Raw genomic sequence first — 11,321 nt, forward strand, 5'->3', positions numbered from 1 at the left:
ATAAAAATAATTTTCCTGCACATTTCCATTCATTCTCTGCCTCTCTACCATAGGGTCCAAAGCGGGTACACCATGGACAGATCACTGATCTGACGCAGGGCTAACACAGAGAGACAGACAACAATTCACACTGACAATTTAGAATCACCAGTTAACCCAACGCCACTAACTGCCTGTCCTTGGACTTGGGAGGATGCCAGAGTACCCAGAGGGAAACCACAAAAAAAAAATAAAACAGGGAAATTTGCCCAGAATGGTCCCAGTTGAACTCTTTGTTGCTGTGAGGCAACAGCACTAACAACTGCACCACCATATTACCCAAACAGTTCTGGTTTTGTATTTTATTAAGAAATAAGTAAGACGAAGAAGAAGACTTCTGCAAAAGTTCTATGCAGGGGCCCGATTGAGCCTTCTGGCTGGCTAAAATGATACATGAAAAATATTTTTTAGCGACTACTGACGAAATTGACAGATGCTTTTTGTTTTGTAAGGAATTTTAAAAAGACTTATTTATTGAAGACACCGATGGTTTTTAGCCACAGCTACACCTGTTGGTCTTCAAGGTTTTTGGGCCAAACAGTCTCAAACACGAGGCTCACACGGTTGAGCACATCTATTTTAACCCCAAAACACAACCCATTTCCCCAATTCAATGCTGAAAACTCTACTAGGTGGTGATGTGGTGGGTGTATGCACTGTTGTGTGTATTGGGAAGCAAGTGGGTGCAATGCAGACTTTCTTGTCCCCATAAGGATGAAGCCTTCTCAGCAGCACCATGAGGTTTGCAGGGGTTTGATTCTTGACTCGTGGCTGTAAAATCTGATAAGACATTTACTTTTCTTCAGTCAGGCTCAAATAGAAAACCTGTGCTAACTTCATATCATGTCAAACCATAATTGTGAAAATTTTACTGAACATTTATATCAGAACGCTCAAAACATGCAGCCCAACTTCTCTATGTCCATTTATATTCAATTAGATATTCATTTTCTATCATTTCATTTATTCTTGTTTGTGCTAACAGAGTCTCATTCTTCTTCTTTTCATGGGAATCGAACAGTAATTCTGTGGTATACATTTTATCCCCACGTGACTCTTGAGGTGATCTGAACAGATAAAGCTGATGGAAATCGCAAAGCCCGGCCGTCATGTTGAAACACATCACCGTCGCATTTCTAACGATGAGAAGAGAAACTGTGGTCTTTTTAAAGTAGGCCAAGAACCCACAGCAGCTGACTGATAACCAAGGCAGCATGACCCTGAGGTTCATGATCAGTGTTTCACCACAAACAGTGGCTCAAGCTCCAGCTATAGTGGACACAGCAGACACGCAGCAGTTTCACACTTGGATCATTTAATGCGGTAGCTCGGTGACAGCTTTCTTCTCTTGGCAGAGCTCACGCCACCTGTTTTTTTCTTTTCTTCCTTTTTTCCTTCCTTAAAGTTTGTTCAGCTTCCCCCTTCACTCTGTTGAGCTGCATACCTAACCACCAAGAATGCCATGAGGCGTGTGGCTACAAGCACACAGCTGATTGCATCACATCTCAGAGCGTCTGAGGGTGTGCGAGTAAGACAGAGAATCGTTTTTCTTCTTCTTCTATTTAACGTTAAGTCATATCAGGAAGTGCGATGCTGTGACAGTACAGAAGGAAGCGGGCGCACAATGGCACTATGTCTGTCTCTTGGATTGGTAACATGAGCACCCCGAGGGTGAAGGTCCCCCTGCTCCTGCTGCTGCTGCTGACCACTGTGCTGCCTGGGACAGGTAGGACCGGGGACATTAGTTTCTTTACTTTCAAACAAAGCAGTGCTCTCCGCTTTCCTGCCTCCTCCCCGCTTTTGCCGTTTGTGCGCTTCAGTTTTTCTTTTGGGGCACTCTGAGAACGTCTTTTTGACTGAAAATCAAAGGCTCCTATTGCTCACGCTTTCAAAATCAAAAAAACTTCTCCTATAGTTAAAATGTAACAAGCAGAAATTGACAGTATAGGGCTAGAAGAGTCACAGGTTTGACTGTGAGATGAGCGCCATGTGTAGAAATCAGTTACCTGTCTTTATAGTTTTATAAGTCTATAACAAGGTCAGCCAAAGCTGCCTCTTACAGGCGTCACAGTCTACAGTTAGTACACTCTGAAAAGGACAGTTTCAACACAACGTTATTGTTTTTTACTGAGTGGAAAACTTGCTTTAAACCAGTTGCTCAACATCATCACCTCCTAGTCCTCGGTTTTGCAACAGTTTAGATTTTTTTTGCAATCATTTGGACTAAACTAGACGGAAGTGCTGAGTTCCTGTGCGATCTGACTCGGGTTCGCTGTTTTTCACAATGTTGCCAATGAACTCAAGCAGAAGTAACAGTCTTCAGCCCCAGGTGTGTTTCACTTTTGCTATGAAATGCTGCAGATGCTTTACTTTCAAGTGTTCGCCGTCCAATTTCAATGACATAACAGCTCCCCAACACAAAGTAACGAGCTGTGTCCAAATACAGGGTTTGGCCAAGAAGAAATGGAACAAAGCGGGTCAGGGAATGACACAGTAACCACAGGTGAGGTGTAAATAATATGCTGCAAAAGTATGTGGACATGTTTTTTCTGTCAGTGCTCTGAGAAACAGATGTCTTAGTTTGTCTCAATCTTGATATCTTGATATCTCTAACTGAAGGCCTGAAGTTAAAAAAGAGATACTTGCTCATAAGATCACCATAGAGAGTAACATATATGTATATATATATATATATATATATAACATATATAACATAGCATATATGTATAACCTTTGCCTTGAATTCCCTTTATTGAAACAATATCTTATAATAATATAATTAAAATTTACTTCAATTTATGTGTCTTTTAAGCATTTATTTGATGCATCAGTTTACAGCAGAACTTAACACCAATGTATTTATATACATTGGTGTGGATTTTAATCTTTTTTTCTGTCGTACTGGAGTTCCTGAGTGCACTTACACTGAAATTTTGGACAAAAATGAGGAGAGCCCTCCCCTCTCCTCCAGATCCTTAAAGAATCACTTCTCCTCAGGTCTGCACTGAGCCTGTGGGCTGGGCTGTAAATTAAGCATTTACAAGTCTGAACTTGCAAAGAGGGGAAAGAAATCCCACCATGTGACGGTGTTTCAGTATTAATCAGCCCACTCAGCTGCAGTTCTGCAGACGCTGTCACCCACTTCAACACGTTCTCTTGGATAAACATCCAACAGTGAGCATGACTTCACCACCAAACGTCAGGTGCCCACCTCGCTGAATGGGGGAAAATCCCAGAGTCTCCAACACTGTGGCGAACGTCTGCAAAATATGAATTTTTTTTAAAATCGCAAGTATTTATGACTTTTTCCTCTAATGTGTTACAAGTGTTTTGTTTTTTCTGCGATGTTCACTCAGAGACTCATGCGTGCCTCTACTTATCAATACAGCCATTTTATTGCTTTTTTCTGCCACTAAGGTGTATTAAAGTAGCTTTTACTTTCCTGTACTTATTTTAAAGCTGTAGTGACTAATTTTTAGATCAGCGTTTCCCACGAAAGAGACAACACAACACGCTTTAATGTCTCATGACCCATGCAGCCAGCGATTCTTACAAAATTTCAGAGTATTAGCGTCCCTGCCCTCAAATACTCTGAATCATTTCAGAATGTACAACACTAATCGAAAGCATGACATGAATCATTCAGTGACTGTAAAGGAGGAAGGAGAGGGGCTTATGCTTTTCAAATTAACACAGAATTGTATTCTTTTTCTTTTCATTTCGTTTCTTTTTTAAAATTTATTTCTGCTGTTTATGGTTTTAGCTCTGATAAATGTATTTTCTCTGGGAGTCTGCCTAATTTAAATATATTTGTTTTTACTTTGAGAGTGCTTTTCAGTTACTTGTGCAGGCGTTGCCTACACATTAACTAAAATTACTAAGAATTTAAGCATCTTTGGACTTCATCAATGTTAATTTTGTAAGGGAGCTTATGGAACAATTTTTTTTTTAAATTTCCTGCCCAATATAAACTTAAAATCATCACAAACCTCCAAGTGAATGTGTCACATCATAAAAAACAGCTTCAGGAAATGGTATGAAACCTCGTTCTTCTTCTTTCCTCTCCCCGCAGTCGCCTCGCATTTATCTTGTGACCCTTTGAACGATGCCTGAACCCTAGTTCAACTCTAGCGACGACAACAATAACACTATTTTTTTTTTTAACACATCCTCGGGTTTCTGCAAAGAGAGAAATTTTACTTACGTTTTGTTGCTAAAAATGAAAGCGGGCCTCGTATTGGGGTAATTGTGTTGCTTTTACTTAAGCAGTAATCTGGATATTGGATATTTTTAGCTTTACGATATTAGGTTTTTCTTTGTTGCTCTGTTTCTTTCATATTACAATAAAAAAAAACTGTTATGATGTTACTACAGCATCTTTTTTGTATTTGGTTTTCAATTTAGATGCTTAGCAACCACACTTTTTGGATATCTACATACTTTTGTCCAGGAGTATGAACACATCTGCTCTTTCTGTTGTTCCCAGTTGTTACTGACACCAGTATAGTCATCAATCAGACCAGTTCAAATGGGACTCTGTACGGTGGGTCCACAGCAGCTTTTATTTTACATGAAATCATTTTCCCCCCATCATTACATGTGAATGATGCTTTGCTTTGTTTTTTATCATCATTTGTTCTGTTTTTGCTCCCTTTTCATTTTGGATGAAACCATCTCACAATTTCTGGTTGTTTCTACTCGGGGTTCATGCAGAAGGCAGTGCCTCCGGTAGTGGTATGTATAACTGACTGCTTCTTTTACCACATGAGTAATGATTGCATTAATTATCACCTGTGCAACTGTAGTAGTCACTGGGCTGAATTGAATGTAATGTCAGTAATGCCCCATGGTTTTAATTCCTGTGAAAATCCCCTCTTTGCATATTTTTATGCCAGTGAACAAATTTTAAGACCGTTATGAGGCCTGGGTGAAACGAATGATTAAACTGCTGTCTTCCTTCCACATTTGCCACATCAATAGATGAAAACTCCATGGATGAAACTGAATCATCAGGCCTGGACCCCATCATTATCATTATCCCTGCAGTGCTGGTGGTCTTAATCATCTGCATGATAGTTTGTGGCATTTTCATCAACCGCAGGTGGAACAAACAAAAGAGAAATCCAGGTATGTCAATCAGAGGAGGGAATATTTTAAAGTTTCACTTCTCTCACTTAATCCTGGTGTCACAGATTATTAGGCAGAGGACTCACTCGCAGGACTCTGAAGTTTAGAGAGAAGGTGAGGGTTTATTTACAATGTGACACCAAGTGAGGATATATACATATATACAGTGAGACAGATAACACAGGGGGTGGAGCTTCAACTTAATCCACAACTCACTCAGAAAGTCCACTCCAAAATGCTCATGCTCACTCACACACATCCACAGAAATCCAGACGGCAGGGAAGACGTGCAGGGAATCTAGAAGGCCTGTACACAGAGAAAAACAAAAAGTCCAAAAACAAACAAAAAGTGAAGGACTGGGGGTGATAGACTGAAGTATCTGAAATAATTTAGTGTTTGGTGGTTTTTAATGACTACTGCAATTCTCTTCTGCATGGTCTCCCCCAAAAATCCCTCCATAAGCTTCAACTGGTTCAGAACTCTGCTGCTCGAATTATCACCAGAACCCCCTCCTACCAGCACATCACCCCTGTTCTTCAGGAACTTCACTGGCTCCCTGTGAAATTCCGGATAATTTTCAAACTTCTTCTGCTCACCTTCAAGGCCATTCATAACCTCGCTCCTTCTTACCTTTCTGACCTGTTAACCACCACTTGTTCTGCCCGTTCACTTCGTTCTTCTTCTTCTATCCAGCTTACTGTACCTTCCTTCCGCCTCACCACCATGGGAAGCAGAGCTTTCAGCTGCTCTGCTCCCAGGCTGTGGAACTCTCTGCCCCCAGAAATAAGAAATATTGGGAAAAAAGAAAAAGAAAAAGAAAAAGAAATATTGGTTCTCTCCCCCAGTTTAAATCCCAACTCAAAACTCATCTGTTCAAATCTGCATATTCACTGTGAATCCACTGTTTGTTCATTTTATCTTGTGCTTTTATTTTATTGTTCTTATTCTGCCATTGTTTTACTAAGTGTTTTATCCTATTGTAAAGTGTCCTTGGGTGACTTGAAAGGCGCTCATAAATAAAATGTATTATTATTATTATTCAATGTACAGATTATCTGATTTGTTTTTTTGTTTTTTATGACTGCGGCCTTGGCTGCTGCATATTCTCTGCTTGTAGACCTGAGTAAGGAAGATCCATATTTGGATGGATCCAGTACAGAGAAGGTGCCGATGTAAGTGTCACCCATGTCATTTTGCTACAACTGCTTATTGAACCTGTTAAAGAACTGATATCATCTCGATGTTCAGCGCTTTGTGAGAATAACTTCCTGCTTGTGGCTGCAGCTGAATGATACTGAGAGCTGTAAAGAAAACATATACTACCCCCTGGCTTCTGTGCAATCTTTTACTATAATACTACAAACACGTCTTTCTTTTTTATTTAAGTCCGACTTATTAAAGATTAAAAAATGTGGCTCTGAAGTCCTTTGAAATTATATTTGATGTGATGATACAAAAGAAAGAAAAAAAATATGACTCTCAGTCCTTCTTTGCGTCTTTCAGGCCGATGTTTGAAGAGGACGTGCCCTCTGTACTCGAGCTCGAAATGGAAGAGTTGGACGAGTGGATGAAAAAGGATGGTAGGTTTCACTGGATGAAGAAGAGAATTTGGAAACAAAAATACTGTGGCTAGGAATCTGATAGAAATACAGATCACAAAAGAAATACGTCGAAGTTCACTGACATCCAGGTTTTGGTGGTGTCGAGTGACTAAAAAGAAGGCACCAGGTCTTCTTTTTGTCTCTTAACCAAGAGACTCTGTCAGTTCTGAAACAACTGGCCAAGCGTCACAGGTATTTAAGCCCCAGCGAGGGAGGCTGTGCCCTTGGAGGTTGTCCTGAAGGTCACTGACATGCCATTAATCGTATGTGAGTCATGACATGAGTTAGGGTGTGGAAAAAAAGTCTTGCCACTGTCACTGGAGCTAAAGTAATGCTCTCAGACAAAAACTGGTTCAACCGAAAGATAAAACGCAAGCTGAGCATCATAGTGTAGTGCAGTGACAGGTGCTCAGACTTTTGCAACCACTCCACCAACGTGGAGAGCCACCCGCACAGGGAAAGACCCAGCTGGTTTGAGAGAGGCGTGAAGGAGGTGCCACAGTTTATCCAGCAGATGTCGCTGTTGTTTACATCAAGTAATCTCCAGCAGAGCTTCTTACGCTGAAGTTGCTTTATTCCACACTGACTGATCTCATGACTTTTCTTTGAATTCTTTGCATAGGTGAAACTGCAGAGGACTCTAAATGTCTGTAACTGAATTTAAGGTGAGCATACCTGTGCATATTATCAAGTTATTAACATTTACAGACTATTTTGAGAATAATTTCTCTCAATTGCAACCTCACTTAGGATTTGTTTATATATTAGATCATTAGATCTCCAAAATGTGTTTTTAAACCAAATGATGATCAAGCATGAAGAAGTGTAGAGTTTTGAGTGACATTTTCCTGCTGCCTACTAACAAAACTTCACTTAATATTGATTTTCTCATAGTACAAACACAGAGCGTTGCGCAAACAAATTACTTATAGCATGTTGCACAACAATGCTAACACAACACAGATCAACAGCTGACTCGGGCAATAAAAAGTGTTTCCAAGCCGTTTCCTCTCTGCTGCCAGCCTCTGTTTGTTGTGATGCACCAGCTGGTTTTCAGCAGAGCTGTGACTGATGAACTGTGACCCTTTCGTCACTGCACATGTTTGAAAGCGCAAACACCACTAACATCTGTTAGTGATTACAACAGGCATGCGTGGAAGTGTGGTGCAACTCAAACCTGGAATAGTCTCCTTTACTGGAAGAGCCGGGAAGGCGAGGTCAAGGTCCGCTCCGCGAACTGTTGACCAACGTCATTTACACATTGCTTTTTCCCAGGGTTTTATTTCCAAAGCTGTACAAGGGCTAGAGGTTACTTGCATTCAACTAGGAGGCACTTTGTACACACGAGGTTACACAAGAGATCTCAAAACAGAAGTAAATGTGATGTTGGTGTTGCTGCGGTTGCTCAATGCGATGCCATCTAGCGTGGCAGCTGTGCCCTGTTTGTCAGACCTGTGAATTTCCACGGTGACTCGGGCACAATGGTGGCTGGGAGTAAGAAAAGAAAGCATATGCAGTGTTGCTGAAAGCAAGTTTGTTAAAATAACCTAGAATAAGTTTAACCTTTGTGACATTCAGACGAAAACCAGTCTCATGACCAGTTTTAACCTAGTGATTAATTCGAGGATCCTGCAGGCTTCATTTATGTTGCCCATGAATGTAGATGCTTTTAGGTGCTTCAGTCAACTACAGCTTCATACCAGACCTCTTCATCAGCTTATTTACCACTCAAATATGAAGCTCTGGTTAGTGTGTAGCAAGAACGGAGGCTGTGAAAGGCATTGAGAGCAGAGCTAAACAGGAAGTTTCTGATGTTTGTGAAGCAAAACAATGAGCTGAAAAACACCAAAATGCAGATGCTTGGTTCTAAAGCGCGTGAAACCTTTATTCTACACAAGAATAGATTCATTGCCAAATATGCTCAGGAAAACAGGATGAATATCGGCCACTGCAAACGTTGCTTTCAAGTTAAGCACCTCCGCTCTGACTTTTCACACTTATGTTTTTTTTAGTCGTGTGTGGGATCATCACCTTTCCAGCTCAGCTCACGGGTAGCAGAGGAGCTGTGAAGTGAAGGTTTTATTGTTTTGTTGCTGCCAGAGTCTGAGGTTTGTGATTAGTGATCCTTCTTTGATGCTGCGTGAACCAGTGCTTACCATGTGTGCAGCGAGGCTGTGATGGACTGTACGGCACTGTGAGTCAGTGAATGTGGCACACTAGAGATGGAGTTGGGCTGAATTATGCTGTAATTTAAACCCTTTTGATCCCAAATATCAGCTGAAAAACTACCCGAATGTGTCAGTTTTACCACATCAGCTGCAAACACAGGACACTGGAGTTACATTTTAGAAGGTTGACCTTTAAGTCTGACATGTCTACCTCTTTCTCTTTCCCATGATTCCCTGTCTGCAGGTTAAAGGAGACACTGTCAACACAACGCAAGCCAGCACTGATGTTTGAACCTCCTCCACCAGCAATAATCCAGCCATGTGACTGTCTGGAAACAACACTTAACACTCATTTTTACAATTTTGCTGGAAAACAGCAACAAAAATTCAACCTCAAATTTTTTCTAATGCAACACCTCTGATAGCCGTTAGTGAACAGCAGCATATAACAACCGAACCAAAACCGTCTCTCTGTGATCCGTTTCACACCACATGGTGTTCTGCTTTAATATGCTGCCAGGTACATGTACAGTATTTTATGGCTCAGATTCATAATGTAGTAACTGATGATGTTACAATTAGGTCAATATCTCTCTCCTCTCCATCATAGATTGCACTGTTCTTTGTTTCTGCTTATGGCTTTTTCCTAAGCTCAAAGCCATTTTGTTGCATTACACTATGAGTCCCTCCAGCTGGAGGTTTTAAAGGGGAGATATCCAGCTGAATGCATGACAGAGAAGCAACTTTTTTAAGTGTTTTGTTTGAAATCTCAAAGCCTGTTTCTAAAGCTTTGGATAAATTATTTCCCGTCATCGAAGCAGCTCTCAGAAAGCTGCACCCGATAAGATTTTTATCTCTCCACAGATAACAAATAACTCGTTGACTGAACACTTTATATTCTTTCCTTTGTCTTTGAAAGTGTTGAATCAAAGCAGTTGTAACATTGATCCAAATGTGAGCTCTACTTTCTTATAGCGTCAGTCAGTATTGTGCGGGATCCTGCACTGTAAATATGAGAATACAGTATACCAAAAGATGTTTGTAAATATTTCATAAAGGCACTTGTGTCATTGATTTGCTGATGGTGCTTTAAGTAAAATTTCAATAAATAAAACCTTGCCATAAAATTCGTCTCTCTTTGTGTGTGTGTGTGTGTGTGTGTGTGTGTGTGTGTGTGTCTTTGTCTTTGTTTTCCACGAAGATGGATCCCCTTGAAATTTAGACATCACAGTCAACTGATGATGAATCCTGTACCGGTTATGGTGGTGCTTACGTTTCCTTGAGTGCCACTGTTCAGTTCGGATTTTTGATTGTCTTGAAATTTGACTGTAGGAATATCAGCAGCTCAAACCTTTTACTTCACCCAGTAAAATTTTGTATCCTAGTGATTTTGGTTTTTTCCTCTTGTTGTGTACCCATGAAATTACAATTTGTGGATCTGGTCTGTGTGTGTGTGTGTTTCGTCTAAACTAGTGCTTGCCCATGTTAGAGTAGTCCTTGAACCTTTCTGGAGTGTTAGCATGCTAATATTACTGGTATTCACATTTATAGATGTGAAAAAAGAAAAGAAGGAGGTCTTATATGTTAAACGTGGGTTGATTTAAGCTGTTGCTAGGTGGTTGCTAGGCATGTATAAATCAGGTTTTATGGCTATAGATGAAATCTTGCGAAGGTGTGAAACTAAAACAACAGGATGTTTTCATATGGTGCTAAAAATAGATAATTTTAACCCGTTGCTAGGTGGTTGCCAAGCAATGTGGTGATGTCATAATATATCATGCACAGTTCAACACTTTGGATATAAAGCAGATTTTACTGTGATTAAATTAAGACTATAGGATGTTTTCATAAGATGTTGTCAGTGTACGAATCCATAAACAGGCCGTCTTAACTCATTGTGAGGCCGTTGCTAGGCAGCATGATGCAATTATCTGATATAGATAAGAACCTTCAGAAGCCTAAAGGGAGATGAACCTGTGTGCCAAGTTTGGTTGCTCAACTTCTGATGTTCTAGGAGGAGTTGGCGGACAAAGAAACAAATAAACGCAATCTCTCTCTTTCACACACACACACACACACACACACACACACACACACACACACACACACACACAGTAAGATGCAATCATTTCATTTTTATGACTAAGTACCTGTAAAAACAAACCCAGCTGAAGCCTGTGGTTTTGGCTAATTAGCGCCTCTTTTTCTAACACACCAAACATGTAGCGCTGCACAGAAAGCTGCTTTTCTTTTTATACTGTGTGTGATTCTAATGTTTTAGCCATTGTGCTGAAAAATATCCAGCCCGTGAAGTCATAAATGAAACTGTAGCTCGATGCAACAATGGCTAAAGCTCTTTTAAAGCAACCACTGGAGAGCTGGCTT

At 40.4% G+C, this 11,321-nt stretch overlaps 1 protein-coding gene across 4 annotated transcripts; it reads left to right on the forward strand.

Annotated features, from left to right (window-relative positions):
* The first annotated feature begins 1,291 nt into the window (after nucleotides 1–1,291).
* On the forward strand, nucleotides 1,292–10,061 carry tmem154 (transmembrane protein 154). 4 transcript variants are annotated; one of them, XM_085458983.1, is made up of 9 exons: nucleotides 1,292–1,765; nucleotides 2,486–2,542; nucleotides 4,526–4,582; nucleotides 4,756–4,773; nucleotides 5,020–5,166; nucleotides 6,285–6,339; nucleotides 6,671–6,747; nucleotides 7,391–7,433; nucleotides 9,181–10,061. In XM_085458983.1, the coding sequence occupies exons 1-8, from the start codon at nucleotides 1,672–1,674 to the stop codon at nucleotides 7,420–7,422; spliced, it is 537 nt and encodes a 178-aa protein (XP_085315109.1). In that variant the 5' UTR covers nucleotides 1,292–1,671; the 3' UTR covers nucleotides 7,423–7,433; nucleotides 9,181–10,061. The 4 variants fall into 4 exon arrangements, with proteins under 4 accessions (XP_085315109.1, XP_085315107.1, XP_085315106.1 ...); XM_085458981.1 differs by having other exon boundaries at nucleotides 1,293–1,765; nucleotides 5,005–5,166; XM_085458980.1 differs by having other exon boundaries at nucleotides 1,294–1,765; nucleotides 4,753–4,773; nucleotides 5,005–5,166.
* The last annotated feature ends 1,260 nt before the right edge of the window (nucleotides 10,062–11,321 follow it).

Source organism: Copadichromis virginalis, linkage group LG6, assembly GCF_057382275.1.
Source record: "Copadichromis virginalis isolate Kocher_CV1m ecotype Utaka linkage group LG6, C_Virginalis_male_GT1.1, whole genome shotgun sequence".
Lineage (NCBI taxonomy): Eukaryota > Metazoa > Chordata > Actinopteri > Cichliformes > Cichlidae > Copadichromis > Copadichromis virginalis.

What these genes read in the sequence shown, in the direction of transcription:
- tmem154 (XM_085458980.1), top strand. Translation starts at nt 1,672, where the DNA reads ATGTCTGTCTCTTGGATTGGTAACATGAGCACCCCGAGGGTGAAGGTC. An exon ending in AGGCAGTGCCTCCGGTAGTG is followed by an intron (nt 4,774 to 5,004) that starts GTATGTATAACT and finishes TTCCTTCCACAT; the next exon opens with TTGCCACATCAATAGATGAA. An exon ending in AGTACAGAGAAGGTGCCGAT is followed by an intron (nt 6,340 to 6,670) that starts GTAAGTGTCACC and finishes TGCGTCTTTCAG; the next exon opens with GCCGATGTTTGAAGAGGACG.